The 18,704-nt window shown below is 37.4% G+C and overlaps 2 protein-coding genes across 7 annotated transcripts in view; one reads left to right on the top strand and one right to left on the bottom strand.

Moving 5' to 3' along the window:
• The window catches only part of FBXL5 (F-box and leucine rich repeat protein 5), a 74,528-nt gene extending 68,361 nt beyond the window's left edge, over positions 1-6,167 (top strand). For both annotated transcript variants that reach the window (XM_045075773.1, XM_004773387.3), the window contains one exon: positions 5,378-6,167. In XM_045075773.1, coding sequence (XP_044931708.1) covers positions 5,378-5,454 — 77 coding nt within the window. In that variant the 3' untranslated portion in view covers positions 5,455-6,167. The remainder of the gene's footprint in view (positions 1-5,377) is intronic.
• A 3,358-nt stretch (positions 6,168-9,525) lies between these two features.
• The window catches only part of CC2D2A (coiled-coil and C2 domain containing 2A), a 135,657-nt gene continuing 126,478 nt past the window's right edge, over positions 9,526-18,704 (bottom strand). For 4 of the 5 annotated variants that reach the window (XM_004773377.3, XM_045075767.1, XM_004773378.3 and 1 more), the window contains 4 exons: positions 15,415-15,537; positions 13,330-13,388; positions 11,277-11,454; positions 9,526-9,840 (listed from right to left, as the gene is read on the bottom strand). In XM_004773377.3, coding sequence (XP_004773434.1) covers positions 9,652-9,840; positions 11,277-11,454; positions 13,330-13,388; positions 15,415-15,537 — 549 coding nt within the window. In that variant the 3' untranslated portion in view covers positions 9,526-9,651. Of the gene's footprint in view, positions 9,841-10,971; positions 11,175-11,276; positions 11,455-13,329; positions 13,389-15,414; positions 15,538-18,704 lie in introns of all 5 variants that reach the window. The other variant, XR_006605492.1, reaches the window with a different exon arrangement.

The raw sequence follows: 18,704 nt of genomic DNA, 5'->3' as shown, positions 1-18,704 counted from the left end.
AAGCCCAAGTTATCTTAAGATGACAAGAATATCACCTGAGTTTCTCTCAGGAGAACAGTTGAAAGGAACCAGGAAGACTGGAGGAATGGTCTCTTTAATGACATACCTGTAGGCAGAGAAGTTAGCAAATTGCTATTTCTGGGCGATTAGGTTTTCCTTAAATACATATAAAGAGACAGGAGATCGCAGCTCTTTTATTTCTGGCATAACATGGGTGATACGGAAGATGACCTCCCTTGTTCTTGAAGTCGCAACACTAAGGAGGAGCATTTCTTTGCTCTCTTGCCTTCAGCATATAATCCAGGAATGGTGAAAATGAATGTCATTTTAGTTGCAACCTGCTAAGCATACAAAACCAGTTTGATTGTTTCCATGAACCATTTGCTGCTTTTGTAGATGCAGTGAATTTGAGATGGGATTTTTTTTTTTTTTTTTTTTTTTAGTGTGCAGTTATGTCGTTGTAGGTCAAGTGTTGTACCTAAGGCTTAAGGACATACCATGAAAAGTAACTAGTAGGCAGTTATTTTTATAAGAAAAACATCTTATTTGTATGTTGCACTTAAATTGTATACAGTTGATTTCAGCATAGGTTTTGCTTGTGGGAATATCACAACTGAATTTGTTAGATTTGTTTTTGGGTATATAGATGTTACAGGGTGGGGGAGATTGGATTTCGGTTCATTTTTATGATTTGTCTACTTGTTTTGCTTGTGTAATTTTGAAAACTTCTTGAAATTTAGGTGATGGGATAGAGTTAAATACCTTTGCATCTTGTTAGGATGTTAGAATTCATTTCATCTTAACTGGTTTTGAATATATAAATATTAAAGTGTTCCAAAGGAGCTGCTGCATTCCTTTTGTTGAATGTGATTTTTTCTTGATAAATGAGTGGTAATTTTCAATAAATGAATTTTAATGAAGATATCTGACTTTGAGAGATTTGAAAGGAAATTGACAGCACTTGTATAATCCAATATTAAGTCTCCTTTCACAGCTTCTTAAAACATGATTTTGGGGAAATGGAAATCCTTAACTTTATAGGGTGATTTTTCATATTAACTTATGTTCTAAAGTTCCACAGCCAGTTGCTCTTAAAGCAATGCTCTGATGGCATTTTTTCCCTTAAGAGGATATGTGGACAACCTAGAAAGTGTTAGAATAAAATTGCATTGTATCCAGGTTTGCAATATGATATGATTGATCCAGTAACTTTTACTATAGCTCAATTTGTACAATAAATATTTAATGACTGCTTATGGGGCCCCCTTTTTATTTTTATTTTTTCTGAAAATATACATGGTCTTAGAATAATAGGGAGCATAGTTAGGTGACAAACTATATCAAATATTTGGGTAACATTTAACTAAAAATGTATTTGTTAAAAAAAGCTTCATATAGTTAGCTACTAGATTATTAACTAAAAGAAGTAAATACTGATAAACAATATGCATAACTAAGTAATGAGTGGTAAATAAAGCAGAATGACCTGTTTCCTAAGAGATTTTGGAGAAGATAAGTTAGTATCAGATATTCAAATATTATCTGCTGTGATCAAGATACTGTACTAAACACTGATTAAAAAATGCCAGTTTTATTCTTCTGAATGATTCCTCGTGACATTTAAATTTGTGATTTGATTGAGAAAGTTTAAGATTTAAACATAAAAGAAGGCTTCTTTGCCATAACAATGAAAAACTTCTTTGTCATTTAAGAAGTGTTAAGTAGAATTGCATAGTTTCAGAGCTCTGAGGAATAGTTGAGCAATGATAGCAAATAAACTTTTTGTACTGATTTTGCATTTCATTGTCTATATAATTTATGAATTAAGATAGATTAGCTCATAGTTCTGGAGGTGACAAAGTCTCAGATGATTTGCTCTCTTATGTTTCTAATTTAAGTTAAAGAGGAATTAAAGGTAAGTGAAGGTAAGTGCAGATATACAGCATAAATAATATACTTAAAATCCAGGAAAAACAAGTCAATAATACAAATTTGGGGAAATAACTATAGTTAACATTATGGCTCTTTTAATCTAATATTTAAAAAATGCTTTTTTATCTTTAACATGCCTTTAACATTTTTATTTAATGATTATGCCAATTTTATTTTCCTATTTTCTTTATTATTTTTTAATGTAACTTAGCTCTCATGTATTACAGCCATTTGAATTCTTTGTTCTATATTGAGATAGACATTTGCTGATGATGAGTCAAATATTTAAAGGGAATGGCTTTTTGAGTTGTCAGTGTCTGTGGAAGCACAGCTGTCTGCTTGAGATACTTGGCAAAATAACATACGAGGTATCTTAGTCGTGTTTCTGTATAATGCTGCTTCACTTTTTGTTGTCCATTTATTCCCTTTTCTGAACAGTCCTTCTACAATGCTTAGGAGTCTCACTGTTAACATTGCTTACAATTTTCATGCTTTGGAAATTGCCGTTCTCTCCTGTTTTCTACATTATGAGAGTAACGTAAATTAAAAACAGGGGTTGTCTTCCCTTTTGCTTTGCCCCAGGCCTTTACTAGAATAAAATCTCCTCATGGATGACCTTACTTTCATGACTATGAGGATCAGATACCTGGTCTGTAATTAACCTTAAGGTGGGATTGTAATTTTGAGATAGTATCTTAGTTACTGTCTAGGTTTCTCCAGATAGATCCTACTTTCTGATTTGAAAACACTGATGTATTAATTTCCTCTCTTCATTCTCTACTTAAACCTCAGATATTCTAGGAGGGGGTACATTTTATATCAGTGAGAGGAATTTGTTTTGTGATGTTAATAAGGAGATGCTGACAGATAAGCAGGATTGGGTTACTTTCAACCTAATATGGGACACATAATTTTATTCCTACGCTTTTCTTCCTCTGTGATCCCTATTACCATTCTTTAGACTTTGAGATCAAAGAGTGACCAGAGTGGCCAGGCTGGACCTGAGGTTACTGACTGAGCCTGTCTTCTGGGGGGGATGGTGACTAGCTGTATGTATTTGGAAAGATAGGGATCTCTAGATAGTTTCTTTGATCTTTGGCTCCTTTGAGGCTCCCTTATATTTCCTGTGTTAAAACTAGTAGCATACTTCACTTTCATTGCTTTCGGCCATCTCCTAGGATTTTTCCCAGGTTATTGTTGAATTCAGTGTGAAGTTTCTTCCTTACCTTTCTGTTCTTTTAAAAAACAGGAATATAGAAGTTTTAAGGTATTTTAAGGGAGTTTTAGTTGGAAACTTGTTACGTCTCCATGTCTTTTTCTTACTTCTCCCTTTTTAAAAATTTTGGAGTAGAATTACATACTGAGAAATAGATTTTTGCAAAATCCACCAGTTCAGGCATTTCATCACAGGGACTGAGTGTCAGGCAGAGCAGTTAGGTAGTGAGGCGGGGGATAGGTCTTGAAGAGAAGCTCTAGGTGATTGTCAGGCAGAGCAGGAACCAGCATTTAAGGGGTACAGAAAGACAAGCTCAAAAGAGGTGGCATGGAAGATTGAGTAGTGTGTAAGGAAAAAGCTGAAGATCTGTTCAGAAGGAAAACCTGGTCAAAGGTTGACAGTGGGAGAGTTTCAGACTATAGGATTCCTTATCAAGACATTTCTATATGATATGTACTAGGACATTTTACTTTGATTTTGGTTAAGATGACTAACCTGGAGTCTTATTTTAAGGGAAATTGATAACAGATAGTACTTTGTGAATTGTTTAAATATTTGACACATTCAACTTTGCCTTTTTAAAATAGGACAGATTTTAATTGTGGTTAAATAAAAATGGGTTTATGGTAATTCAGTTTTATATTTGAAATGTTTTAGACTTTTTTAATGGAAAATTTAAAATATATAAACATGGAATAATAAAGCCTCATGTATTATTTGCTTTGGCAGTTATAAAAGTGTGGCTGATCTTCTTCCATTGCTCACTCCCATACCTGCTCCCCATATCCCAGGCATCACATCTATTTTAAAATTAAACATAGATTTTTGAAAATAAGTGAAGTCCTAACCTATTGAATTCTCACATATGCTTGTAAAGTTCATTAGTTTCTTTTTTTACTTACACACACACATATATATATGTATAACCATTTCTTTATTGAAGTACATGAACGTTATACTTCATTGATTGTATATCCTAAGAAGTATGCCTGTAATGTTTCGTGTGTGACATGTCAGGAATACAAGGGTATATTCTGGGAAATAAGTGTTTTGTGTGTTTCATTGCAAGTAGCCATTTCCTTATGTTGGTATTAGCACAGATGCCTTCTTTTGCAGAAGACTGCTACTTAAAAAAAACAAAACCAAGCTTATTTAAAAATAGTTTTCTGGGTTAAACTAGATATTAATCCAGAGTACTATGTTTTTTTAGTTATCAATTTGACATAGTCTATAAAATGACATTTCATGTACTTCTTGTATGGGATCTTTATATTTCACAAATGCAAGGATTTTGGTTCTAATTGATGAGTAAAGAACGAATTAACTGCTCTTTGTTCATGGTGCAGACATACTGAAAGGCTTCCGTATAGTTAAAGCATCCTTTTGCACATTGCCTGCCTTTATGAAAACTGTGATTCATTCAGAGAACTTAACGTTTGTTTATGTGCCATGATACTGCTGCTTTGATATTTCCTAATTCTCATCTGTGTTCCTTAATGGTTCTTTTATGTAGTGTCTGGGCAGCAGACACTTACATTTTGAGCTTGTGCCTCTGAGGTGTAAGTAGTTGTGGCTTTTGTGGCACTGTGAGACCCAGCCTCCTTAAAAAAAGTCTGGCCTAAGCATAAAATGTCAGTTATTCCACAGTATTGCATTCTTCTTTTGTAATTGAATCATTATTTTTATTATGTCTTAGGTATGTTTATTTAGTTATTCATTCATTATATACTTAATTCTGGAAGATAATTTCATTTAACCCTAGCCATTTTGGCTGCAGCTGTTAAAGATATGGAAGACATATTCAGTTTATGTCTATATAGTTTAAGTTTTGACTGTAATGTTTTTGTAATTGCTCTATACTGAATTCTTTAGCTGATCTATGGAAAGGGCTGTTTTTGTCTTAATTATATTTCAAGGAAGGATATTCTGACTGTTGTTAAGTTAGCTGGGCAGTCTTGCTTCTGTGGGTTATCTTTTTATCTTTGTTTTTATTTTGTAAGATTGTAGCTGAAAAATTATTTCTTTCCCTTCTTCTTTCATTTAGCTTTTGGACCAGTTAAAGTAGACCTGCTGTTGGTTTATTTGTGCCTAATTTTTATTTATTAATTGGGACATTTACTTCTAAGTTATACATGTATTGCTAGTTTAAAAAAAAGTCAGATATGTCTTAGCTCTTTCATGTGATGTCTAAGAAATTTCCTCCTTTCACACTTCTCTGTTTTTATACAGGTCCTCATGCTGATACCGCCAGCGGATGCCAGAATTTGCAGTGTGGTTTTCGAGCCTGCTGCCGCTCTGGCGAATGACCCTTGACTCCTGACCTTTGTCTACTTCATTTAGCTGAGCAGGCTTCCTTTCATGCACTTTACTTACAGCACATTTCTTGTGTTAACCATCCCTTTTTGAGTGTGACTTGTTTTGGCCCCATTTCTTCAGTCTCAGAAATCTTAATTTACCAGTCCGTTGTACAGTGTTGTTTCTCTTGCAAATCATATTTTTGTTTTAGAAAGGGGTTAGATCTTTCCGTAAGGGTGAGAACAGTTTTATCGGTTTTCTTTTAAATGGAATGCTTTGAAAAGAATGTCACTAATGCCATGCCATTTAAAGTATTTTTTAGATTAATTTGAGTTTTAAAGTCAGTGGGGTTATTGATTCTCCTTATATATAAACACTGTACCAAGCTTTGCAGATCTTTTCAAACATACATTTTTGAAGTTTTATTTTCAAAGATTGCACATTTTTGAAAACCAGTCTTTTTTCCATGTTTCCTTTGTTTGAGCAATTCTCAGAGGGCCAATTCAAACATACCCACATACAAGAGTCTTTAGGATAATAGAATAAATTGGCTTCTTGGTGTTAGCTCAGTGAGCTAGCAAAGTACCAATGTATTTGTATTTGCTTTCTTCAAATACTCCTGGTTCCTACCACTGTCCCTAAATTGTCAAATTTGGGAGGGATTTTTAAAAATTCCACAATCATTTGAAGATATGTATCAATAAAATCTACTTTGAGGACTTTATCAAATAATTTTTTTGGTGTTTTGATTTCATTAGAAATCTCAATTCACGTTTATGTTAGTGTAAAATAGGACTAAATATTTTTCTTTGAGCTCCCTTGAAATGATGATCCTGGCAATTTTAGACAGATACCTAATTTTGTTGAGCTGAATTGTCTTTTTTGAAATTAATTTTGCAGTAGTCAGAGTTTGAATGTGTATTGCCTATCTTTGTTGCTGTCTGAAGAGACAGTGGGAAGGGGGGACCTGTCATTCAGGTATCGTATATTGAATCAGTTTTATGTAATGCTCTATATAATTTTATGTCCCGAAGAGAAGAGTCAGCAGCAGCATGCCGTCTGCGTTAGGAAATTCGTGCAAGGCTGTGGAAGAGGAATTAATCTATAGTCTTGTTAGTTGTGTTCCAGGTATTCTTTTGTTTATTTTATGGAGGGATAGGAGGAGTCTATCCAAGGACTAAACGGGCCCAACCCTGCTTAGCTTGCAAGATCAGATGAGATTGGGCATGTTCAGGGTGGTATGGCTGTAAAGGAGGGGTAAGAGGGGAAGGAGTAGGAAAGGTACAAACTACAGGTGAGCAGATTTCAGTTCAGGCTAAGAGAAAACTTTGAGACAGAGCTGTGTAAAGATGAAGGAAGACTCATTTGATGAGAACATGAACAGGGAGAATCCATCCATGTTTTAAGTCTCACTAATACTTGAATTAAACACTCCAAGGGAGACTAAGTCTGGGATGGGGTGCCTTTCTAATGGCTCTCTCTGAAGTGTTGGCTCCTGTCATAGTTGACACTTGCACAGTGTTTTCTTGTAGGACAAGGCAGCTGTGTGAGCGACCTTCTTACATTTTGAGCTTGTGCCTCTGAGGTGTAAGTAGTTGTGGCTTTTGTGGCACTGTGAGACCCAGCCTCCTTAAAAAAAGTCTGGCCTAAGCACAAAATAAGAAGTGAATTCTTGATTCCCTTGGATAATGTGAAAGGAAATCTAAGCTTAGTGAGCACTTACGGGGTCTGAAGTTTTGTCAGGTTGATTCTCTTGTAGTTACTGTGTTTTTATTTTCTTAAGTGTTTAATAAAGTTGATTTGAAAAGCTTACATCAGGGACTATTTCAAGAAAACAAACTACAAGAATTCTTCTGAGTAAGTCCATCCAGCTCCATACTTTGTCTTACCTGTATTTACATGAATCGTAAGTAAAATTACTCACCTGGACTCCTGGCCCTGAGTCATCAAGTGAGGACTCAAGTTTTTCCTCCATGTAGTCACAAAACAGTATAATATTTTGGGGGAGAAATCTTGATAATGATTCAGTGAGATTTCAGGAGTTGACTTAAATGTTAGCCTTTTACATTAACTAATTTGAGCAGGGTATCCAGGGGAATACCAGGTGATTGAGGTGCCTCCCTTTTGCTTTGTCCGGTGGTGCTTGATATTAGTGAACCATTCAGTAGGACCTGGAGATCTTGGACTACACTCACTTTGGTGTGTCAGCACATTGTCCTCAAGACTTACGGCTTTTCTACTCTTCCTCTGTAGTTGCATGGGGGAAATCGACAACATCGACACCCATTTAATTTTTATACATTAACGTCAGAGTATAGTTAGTATTTGATGAAACACTATAAATACTTGGTTTAAACTTACCTTGAGTTTTATGATTGATTTAATGAGTTTTTGGAACTGTTCATTCTTAGGCTAGAATGTAAATTATGCGAACTGCCATGGGGTGCCTGACAGGCATCAGGTACTCAGCACTGTGCAGTGTTCTAAGTACCTATACTTACATATACTGACTTGTTGAAACAGTGAGAGGAAGTAATGTGATCATTCTGATCCTACTTGTGGGGAAAATAAGTAGCACAGAGGTTAAGTAACTCGTCCATGGATACCTTGTAATCTTGGTAATGACTGTTATAGGTCGGTCCTTGAACTCTCCCTTGACAAAGAATTAATTCATAGTTGAGGTATCAGAGGCATGTAAACACATAACTATAATATAATTGGATAGAGGAAAGCATAAGGGAATAAAGTAAAAGGTGAATATTTTCCTTAATTTGGTCCCTCTGGCTTTATGTGTTGTTTTTTATAAGTGAGATCAGATTCTAGGTATATCGCTAGTTCTCAGCCGGAGTCAGTTTATCCCATAGAGGACATTAGACAATGTCTGGAAACATTTTGGTTGTCAAAATTTGGCAGAGGGAAAGGATGCCAATGACATTTAGTGGGGAGAGGTCAGGGATGCTGCTAAAAACAGGTTAGCCCTCCACCAAAAAAAAAAAAGGCCTAAAGTGTCAGTAGTGCTTCTATTAAGAATGCTTTATGTACTTCTGTTTTATGTACATCATCCATGTCAGCACATATATTTAATACCTTTTAATGGCTTAGTATAGTATATGTGTTTGTGCTTAGTATAGTATATGTGTTTGTCTTAGTCTGTTTAGGCTGCTGTTACAGAATACCATACACTGAGTGACTTAACAAACATTTATTTCTCCTATATTTGGAGGCTGGGAAGTCAAGGGATAAGGTGTTGGCAGATCTGGTTTCTGGTGAGAGCTCTTTTTCTCATTTGCAGAGGGCCATCTTCTTATTCTATCCAGACATGGCCTAAAGAAAGGAAGCAAATTCTCTCCTGTCTCTTCGTAGAGTGGCATTCATCCCAACACAGGGCCTCCAATCTCATAAGCTAATTGCCTCCCAAAAGAACAGTCTCCAAATACCATTGCATAGTTGGGTTTCAAGATAGGCATTTTGTGGGGAAGACAAACCTTTAGTCCATAACAATGTCCTAATTTTTTAAATGACTTTCCCTTTTGGTGAATGTTTAAACATACTCCCCCGTGCCAATACCATATTGTTTCAATAGGAGTATGTGTGTGTATATATGGGTACATCATGTACACGTGCATGTTTGCTCAGTATTTCTATAGGATAAGGTCTTTTTTTTTTTTTTTTAAGATTTTATTTATTTGACAGAGAGATCACAAGTTGGCAGAGAGGCAGGCAGAGAGAGGGGGGGAACAGGCTCCTGATGTGGGGCCTGATTTTGGGATCCTGGGACCACGACCTGAGCTAAAGGCAGAGGCCCCAACCCACTGAGCCACCCAGGCGCCCCTATAGGATAAGGTCTTAAGAGGTATTTGGTGTTAAAATTTTTATATTGCAAAGTTGTTCCTTCCCCCAGAGAAATTGTGTTGTTTTGCTGGGTCTTGAAAGTATGATGGGTATTCTGGGTAGGCAAAGAAGGAGGGCATTCCAAGTAGAAGGTAAATACAAAGGCATAGAGTTAGGGAGCTCTTAGTGTGAGGGGGAACTCTGGGTAGCTTTGGTTAAAACAAGAGGCAGGGCCGACTACGAAATAATACTTACTTTGAAAATGATAATTTTATTTCGTTACTTACAAATAATTTGTTCTGATGTCAATATCACAAAAATATTCTCATACCTTAATTACAGTTTTTACATGATACAAAAAATACACAAAGAAAAAATTACCTGTTGCGTATAAGGGAGGCAACATAAATCCAAACAGACAAAACATTTTTGGGGTATGGGTGGATATATACAGCTAAAGCAAATTCAACATTGGGAACATCAATATTATGTACTCCGGTGCTGTACACTGCTTCAATTAAAGGCTTCAGTTCAGAATAGGGCATGTGCAGGGGAAATCCAGAGAACTGAAGGAAAAAAAACAATCAAGATTTGTAGTCATTTGTGAAGCTCGAAAATTTCATTGTATTTTTTTCTCCGTGTTTAAACATAAGCAATTCTTAATATTCTTGTCTTCCTTCTGTATCTCAAAATCATTTATTTAGTTCTGCTTTTCTATTCAGCTATGTATTAGCAATACAGAAAATGGAGAGGGGCCACATGTCTTTTTTGTTCAGTTGCTAGCATATTGACTTGGTGTATAAGACAGCTGTTAGCACCCAGCCTCCCTCCACTATTCCCTTCCCTCTCCCTGATAGTCCCTAGTTTGCATAGTAACCCACTAATTCTAGGGATCTGGATTAATCCAAATCAATGTATTCTGTCCCCATGGCCACAGTGACTGATTTATAGGGATGGGCATGTGATCAAAGTGAATCTCAGGAAACTTGCTAGGAATGATGGTACACAGATGTGCTCTCCTGCTTTGGACAGTATGTGTGCAGATGTGAGTCCTGCCTGAAGCTCTTCCAGACATTTGGTTCCATGAAAAAAGTGAGCGTGAGGACGGTGCCATCACACAGAGGAGGACAAGTTGGAAGACTTACAGAAGAGTGACAGCTCTGACAGCTACTCACCTCTGATTTTTACTTAAATAAACCAATAAATTCTTTTTATTGCTCAAACCTGTTTGAATTATTGCTTGAAGACATCCTAGCTGAAAACCTAGTTGTTGTTTTAAAATTCATTCATTTATTTTAGTGACCAAGTGGAAGATGGGCAGAGGGAGAGAATCTTCAAATAGACTCCCTACTAGGCTCAGAACCCAACTTGGGGTGGGGGTGGGGGGGTCGATCCCAGGATGGGGCAATCAAGACCTGAGCTGTAACCAAGAGTCAGACTCAACTGACTGAGCCACCCAGGCACCCCTGAAAACCTCGTTTTAGTAAATAGAATTAAATGTCCAACTTGACTTCATGCTGTTTAGCCAACAAGACTTACTGTCTTAATTTGAGACTGCTTTCTAGGTTTTATTATCCACACAGCACTGCTGACAGACAGTGGTGAGAACATACCTAATGAGAATTTTTCTTAGCATTGAAAAGCAATTAGTATAAAATGATCTCCTTAAAACTGATCAAGAGTGGTGTTGGTTTTACCTTTATGCACAGTTGAGTCTAGTATGATTTAGCCAGATGTTTTAATTGTATTTAATACTCTTGCAATACATTTTTTTAAAGATCTTTTCATTCCGTAGTCTAAGAGCATTTTCAGTTTATAGAGGCATTTTGCTGTTTAATAGCTTAATTACTGAGATGAACTTTGAATTATGTCTTTTACTCTATGCGGCTTCATCTATGTACTGTGGAGAGAGAAGTCGTTACTTTCTCTAAAAAGCCATTACCATGCAATTTCCAATTTGAAATGAAATCCACAGGCTCAGTTTAGAGCCACTGGTACTTACCCGGTAGTCTCCCAGCTGTTTGAGCAGCTCTGCTCTGTGGTCATCTTCTACATCTTCTCCTCGACTTCTTTCTAACACTGGCAAGAAATGCCGTAGGGCAGAGGTACAGTACCTATTCCATCTAGTCAGATGGCGTGGCCTCCAGTCCATGATTTTTTCTTTTAGTATTTTTTCAATCCTGTTTATAAAAAAGAAGCTCTATTTTTTGCAGCTGTGGCTTTTTTTTTTTTTTTTAAGACTTTATTTCACAGACAGAGATCACAAGCAGGCAGAGAGAGATGGGAGGAAGCAGGCTCCCCACTAAGCAGCCCAACAAGGGGCTTGACCCCCAAGACCACGGGATCACGACCCGAGCCAAAGGCAGAGGCCTCAATCCACTGAACCCCGAGGCCCCCCAGCTGTGGCTTTTGTAAACAGTGGGGATTGTATGCAGTGGGGATTCAGGCAGAGTTGTCATTCAATAGGCATAGTTCATGTTGAAAGCCTTAAATATATTTTTTTCTAAAGATTTTTATTTATTTGACAGAGACAATGAGAGAGGGAACATGAGCAGGGGGAGTGGGAGAGGGAGAAGTAGGCTTCCTGCTAGCAGGGAGCCTGATGTGGGGCTCGATTCCAGGACCCTGGGATCATGATGTGAGCCAAAGGTGGATGCTTAACGACTGAGCCACCCAGGCACCCTGAAAGCCTTAAATATTTGTAGGTCTTAACGCTGTGTATTGATTCTTTACCGTGTGCTGTGACTTCTGTTTATGAGGGTTATTTTTCTGAATTTCCTTAAGACTGTTCTTAAGATAACCATCATTACTAAGCTTTACATCCTATAGATCCAATACCTATCATATTAACTACAAAGCAGGATATCGAAAATTAAGTTGCAAACAGAATAAAGGAAAATAGCTAACATTTACTGAGCTTTCATTTAGCAGGTACTAAGTAAAATGATTTCTATTCATTTTAATTTAATCCTAACTGTGACTATGAGGAGGATACTGTCCCAATTTTACTTACATGGGGACAGTATGAGGCAAGATGATGACTTAAAAATGGCAGGGGAAAAAAAAAAGAAAATGGCAGGGGAAACTTGGGTTTGAGTTGAAACCCTGCCAATTCTAAAAGGTCTCTTGGGTATCCCTAACCAAATGCACAGGTTTAGGGGACCCAGCTAGCTCCCCACTGCTTAATAGCTATAGGATCCTCTTCTCATTTGGCACATTATACATATTTTTGTTCTGGTTTTCAAGATGATCTGAGCAAGAGTATGGTTGAATTGCCATGCGCTTCATTAGTATTGGATAAATAATGTGGGTCTAATAGTATCCTGAACCTATCAGAAGAAATAAAAACTTTTGGGGAATTAGTTGTCTACGTGGGGATCTCCAGTAAGGCTTTATTTAAAACTTGAAATTGAGAATAAATTGGAGTCTTTTAGTAATAATACTTTTGAAAGGGTCACATTTATTCTCGAGTATTTGACATGTTGCTCTTTAACACAGCTTGATACAGTAGAAAGGGCACACAGACTTTGAAATCAGAAAGATCTGACTGGGCTCAGAAGCCTCCTCTGACACTGAGCGAGTACGTTGAGCCCTTTGAACCTTGGTTTCCATGTTTGCAAAACTAGAAGAGTAAAGTTTCGTTTTACGGGGTGTTAAGAATTACAGGGACTCTTACCAGCTTTCTCCATGTGTTAGGTTTATAAACTAGCTGAGGCTCAGTAAGCCAGTAACTGTACAAAAGAGGCATGTTTAATCAAGGTGAGGATTATGATAAGTCTGAACAAGACCCATAATATGATGCTGAGCTCTCATCTGAGGTGAAGTTTTGGGAGAACTATTGTCATTGCTGGAGGTCACTTGTGTTTGTTCCAAGCCACGCCGATACGAAGACCTCCCTTTGAGCTATGGGATTTAGAGATCACTGTATTTGGTATCTGTCTGTGAACGTGAATTAAATTTAATTGCTCAAATTATTGATCCAGACTGAGAATTGCTTAGTTTGGTATTACGCTCCCAGTGTCAGATTGCATGTGGATTTATGGATATCATATGACCTGTCTTGTAGCTCAGCTGCGGCCGCTTTGTCTGTGCGCTGGTAAATTAGTTCTTCTGGCTATAAAAGAGAAAACAGTTAAGAAATTCTAGAAATCACACTTAATTTGAATAGCTATCCATTCTTTTCTAAATCTTTTTAAAAATTATGAAATCTGAGACATTCCTTCAGATACAGAGGATAGTATTACGGATACCAGTGTACCCATGACCATAAGTACAATACCACAAATAAATTATACTGCTGTGTAGTTCTTAATTTCTTCTCTTTCCTCTTTCATCACAGAAGTAGCTATGACCTGAATTTATTTTTTAGCACTTTCAACATGTACCTACTGTGTGCCAGGCACTTTTACAGGGGATATGAATATACCCATGAATAAAAATTCCTGCCCTCCCAGTGTTTATATCATAGTTGGTGGAGATAGGCAAGTTAATAAAATGTATTTATGTTTTAGTTGCAGTTTTATGTTCCCTCAAACATTGTTTTGTTTGGGTTTGGGTGTTTTCTAAACTTTTTGTAATAGTTTTTTTTTTTTTTTTTTTTTTGTAATTCGAGTTTAGTTGACAGAGTTACATTAGTTATTTCAGTTTTACAAAGTAGTGATTTGGCAAGTCTGTGTAATAGTTTTATGCTGTGAATATGCCCCTTTTTTCCTTTAATACTATATTTAGAGATAATAACATCCACACCTTTAGAGTGCTAAGATTTATTAATGTTGATTCATTTGTGTAACTACTATAAAATATTCCATTATGTACTCTACATAATTTGTCTCTTCTGTAATTACAGTTCTTTGGTATTATAAACAATTTTTAAAAAAAGATTTTATCTATTTATTTGACAGAGATAGCACAAGTAGGCAGAATGGCAGTCAGAAGGAAAGGGAGAAGCAGGCCCTCTGTGGAGCAGGGTGCCCGATGCGGGACTTGATCCCAGGACCCCTGGATCATGACCTGAGCCGAAGGCAACTGATCAACTGAGCCACCCAGGTGCCCATAAACAATGTTTCTATGGAAAATCTTGTATATGTCACCTTGTACACATGGAAGAATTTCTGTAGGGCACTTTTAAACCCCTTTTTTTTTTTTTTGGAATGGTTTGGATCACAGTAAAAAATGTATGTATTATATACTCAGTGTATACACACACACATATATAGCTAACAAGTTTTAGTAAACAGTTTTCATGCTTACTACTTAAAAATAATCTTTTCATGCTTATTACTTACCACTGGCTATGACCCTCTGGATCATGCCTTGTGATTCGATTTCATGTTTTAATAGCAGTCATGAAATTTAGTTATTAATTTAGTGAGTTGAGACCAGCATTTAAGAAATTAAATAGAATATATTTTGAGGTACTTTATGTCATGAGGCTTATTATATCAAAACTTAATATTTATATACTGATTCATGATATGGTGGTAATTTCTTTTTCTTTCTTTTTTTTAAATTTTATTTTAGAACCCTGGGGGTTTTAAAATTTATTTTTATTTATTTATTTTTTATCTTTTTAATGATTTTATTTATTTATTTGGGAGAGAGAGAGAGAGAGAAAGAGAGTGCATGAGAGGAGAGAGGTCAGTGGGAGAAGCAGACTCCCTGCCGAGCAGGGAGTCCGATGTGGGACTTGATCCCAGGACTCCAGGACTATGACCTGAGCCGAAGGCAGTCGCCTAACCAACTGAGCCACCCAGGCGCCCCAATATGGTGGTAATTTCTTACTGTGAGTTGGGCTCAACTAAGTTTGAAAAACATTATTTTTGACTGAATATCTAGGAGTAGAATTAAGGTTCAAAAAATACCTGGCTACCCAGTATAATGATTTCAAATTCCTTACTTTGTCTAATTTTTTTTTTTTTTAAGAGAGGGAAAGAGAGAGGGGGTGGGGATGAAGGGGGGTCAGAAGGAGAGAGAGAGAGAGAATCTTAATTAAGCAGGCTCCACACCTAGTGTGGTACCCTACCCAGGGCTCTATCTCACAACCCTGGGATGATGACCCAAGTTGAACTCAAAAGACATTTAACTGACTGAACTACCCAGGTGCTCCCTTTGTCTACGTTGTTAATGAAAGGATTATATACCTGAACGCTAGAGAGGCCAGGATATGGAAGGCTTCTTGAAAAGAAAGATTTCCATAGCTTGGGCTTGGTGACGTCAAAATTTATCCGAAGTGGGGAGTCATATCGTTGAATATTAAACCAAATCTAAAAAAGATAAGACTACATTAGTATATATGGTGGCAGATATATATATATAGATGCGTGTATGTATAGAGGAAGCAGACAGCAAGAAGACAGGATGCACTTTTTTTTTTTTTTTGGCCTGTTTTGATTTGTAAAACCAGCATGCATTTTACAATCAGAGGCATCATAAAATGGTTATTGGCTACTTTTTCATATTTTACATCTGAAGTTGAGGTGCACCTCACCACTGATTATAGGTTGACAAAATAAGATAGTTCTAATAAGAAAAAAACTTTTTAAGGAGAAGATAGACAAGGCTTTTCCTTTCTCAGTGGCTTTTCTCTGTTCTTCCTAGCCTCATAATTGAGTTACGTATCTACGTCTTTGCTTCCAGAGCACTCTGCAGTCTCTAAATGGCACCTTTCTTGTTGAGGCATGCAGCATATTGGTTCTGGAATCAGGCCACTTGTATTTGAATTCTGCCTCCAACATTTACTAATGGTGTGACCTTGGATTTTTTTTTTTTTTTTTAAAGATTTTATGTACTGACTTGTCAGATGCGGGGAGAAAGGGAACGCAAGTCGGGGGGGGAGCAGCAGGCAGAGGGAGAAGCGGGCTCCCTGCTGAGCAAGGAGCCCAAAGTGAGACTTTGTCCCATGACCTGAGCTGAAGGTAGACGCTTAACTGACAGCCACTTGTGCATCCCTTGGGTGGTTCATTTATCTTCTCCATATCTCATTTTCCTCCTCTATGAAACTGGGATAATATACCCACCTCAAGGTTGCTGAGGTAGATTAGTTAATTCACCTCTTAGAACAATGCCTGGTACATCGTGGGTGCTCAGTAATTGTTAGCTAATTTATTACTGTTATTAATTGCCTATCCACCTGCCTCCTCACTAGATATGGCAATGTTGTCTTGAGGACATTTGCCATGTTTGTTATTCACCACTGTATCGTTAGCATTTAGCATAGCTTCTGGCATACAGTAGGCATATTAAACGACATATGCATTAGTGGTAAATTTGTCCATTCCACAAATTTTCAAGTATCTACTATGTTTGGACCCAATTTCAGTCACTAGGGATAAAGTAATGAATGAAACAAAGTCCCTGCCCTTATGCAGGAGCTCATGAGAAGATAGTGTGAACAAATAAGTAAATATATGGGATTTCAGATGATGTTACATGATGTAGTAGATTGTGTCACTGACCTCAATTCTTCACTCCTTCATATACACTCTGCCATGTTACTTTGCAGTTCCTCCCACTAAATGCGGTGAAACAGATTTCCCTGCTCCTTGATGTTTGGTCAGTAGAATGGGACAGAAGTGTTTGTGTGTAACTTCTGAGTCTAAGCTTAAGAGGCTTTGTGTGTTCTTGCTTGCCTTTTTGTGCTTCTGCCAAGTCCCAGAATAAACACATATGAAGCTGAGCTGTCCTGCTGACCCAGAGATTCATAAGAATAACTATTTGAGGCCCTTTAGTTTGGGGATGGGTTTTTACTGTCTTTACGGTGGCAACAGCTAACTGTAGAAGGGCTGTGGAGAAAACATGGGAAGATGTGAAATTTCAGGGTGCGCAGGGAAATTCTTGCTGGAAAGATGACATTTCATCAGAAATGCAAGAAATGAGAGGGAAATTTATGAAGCTATCCAGTAAGGGGAAAGGTCTTCTATGCAGAGGAGACAGCAAATGCAAAATCTGCTTGATGTGTTGAGGATCAGTGAGGAAGATGGTAGCTTTAGAGGAATGAGCAAATTACAGCAGGTAAGAGATGACCTCAGTGGAGGATGGGGAGTGCTGGTGGGATGGCTGTCAGGTCGTAAAAGGCCTCGTGGATTATTTTAAAGACTTTGATTTTGGAGTGAGCTAGGAAGACACTGGGATCTTTTAAGCAAGGGGTGACATAGTCTTTCATTTTCACACTAATACTCTCTGCTGTTTTGAGACTAGACCCAAGGTGGTAAGGGTAAATACTGAAGTCTCCAGTTGGGAGGCTATTTGAAATAATCCAGGTTAGAGCTGCAGTGTGTGGATCAAATAGTAACAGTGAAACTGGTGAGCTATGGTCAGATTCTGGATATACTGTGAAGCCCACAGGATTTGCTGATGAATAAATAGGATGTGGGAGAAAGAGAGAAAGGAATCAAAGTGACTGCAAGGATTTTGGCCCAAGTAACTGGACTGATGGAATTGCCCTTTAGTAGATCAGAAAGACTGCAAAATGAAAATGGGAATTCAAGTTTGGGCGCCTTAAGTTTGAGTTGTATGTCTGGCATCTACATGAAGATGATGAGTAGGCAGTTGGATATTTGAGTCTGAAGTTCTGGGAACTGGGTGAGCTAGAGATATACATTTGGGGATTATCAGCATATGTATGTTCTTAGGGAGGAGGTATAGATCGAAAAGATGTTCGTTGAACTTGAACTTTGAGGATCTGATTTTTCAAATTTGGAGAAATAATGAAAAAGCAGCAACGGATGTGGAGAAGGGACAGCCAGTGAGGTTAGGGAGGCTTTGGTACTTGGAATTCAAATTAAATTGTTTTAAGAAGGAAAGGTCTTTAAGAACTACAGTTTGACTGTAGGGTAGGGAATGTACAGAGAAGTAGTGGGAAATAGTGCTGGAAAAAGTTGAGGTCCGATTATATAGGACTTTGAAATCTGAGGTGAGAAATTTGTCCTTTTTTTTTTTTTTTTTTTTAAGATTTTATTTATTTATCTGACAGACTGAGATCACCAGTAGGTGGAGAGGCAGGCATAGAGAGAGGAGGAAACAGGCTCCCTGCTGAGCAGAGAGCCTGATGTGGGGCTCGATCCCAGAACCCTGGGATCATGACCTGAGCTGAAGGCAGAGGCTTTAACCCACTGAGCCACCCAGGCGCCCCGAGAGATTTGTTCTTAAATCTATATACTTTCTGAGCCATAGAGTGATGAAGCCAATTTCATAGATTTAATCAGTTATCAGCATACCAAATAATTGGTTAAGTTGGAGAGATTTAGTTGGTTATTTATTGTTAATTCGGGGTTGAAACAATTATGGCATGGCCTGGGAAACAACAGGTAGAATCTGTATGATTTGGTATCTGTTAATATGATTGAGGTAGGAGGAAGTAAGGGAGAGAGAAAAATCAAAGACAGTTCTGAGCAGTGAATCTAGGTAACTGACATCTTAGAAACAGGAAGCC

Source organism: Mustela putorius, unplaced genomic scaffold, assembly GCF_011764305.1.
Source record: "Mustela putorius furo isolate JIRA1106 unplaced genomic scaffold, ASM1176430v1.1 tig00000083_pilon_pilon_pilon, whole genome shotgun sequence".
Classification (NCBI taxonomy): domain Eukaryota; kingdom Metazoa; phylum Chordata; class Mammalia; order Carnivora; family Mustelidae; genus Mustela; species Mustela putorius.
The sequence above is the reverse complement of the archived record's forward strand: the minus strand, read 5'-3'. Positions and strand labels throughout refer to the sequence as shown.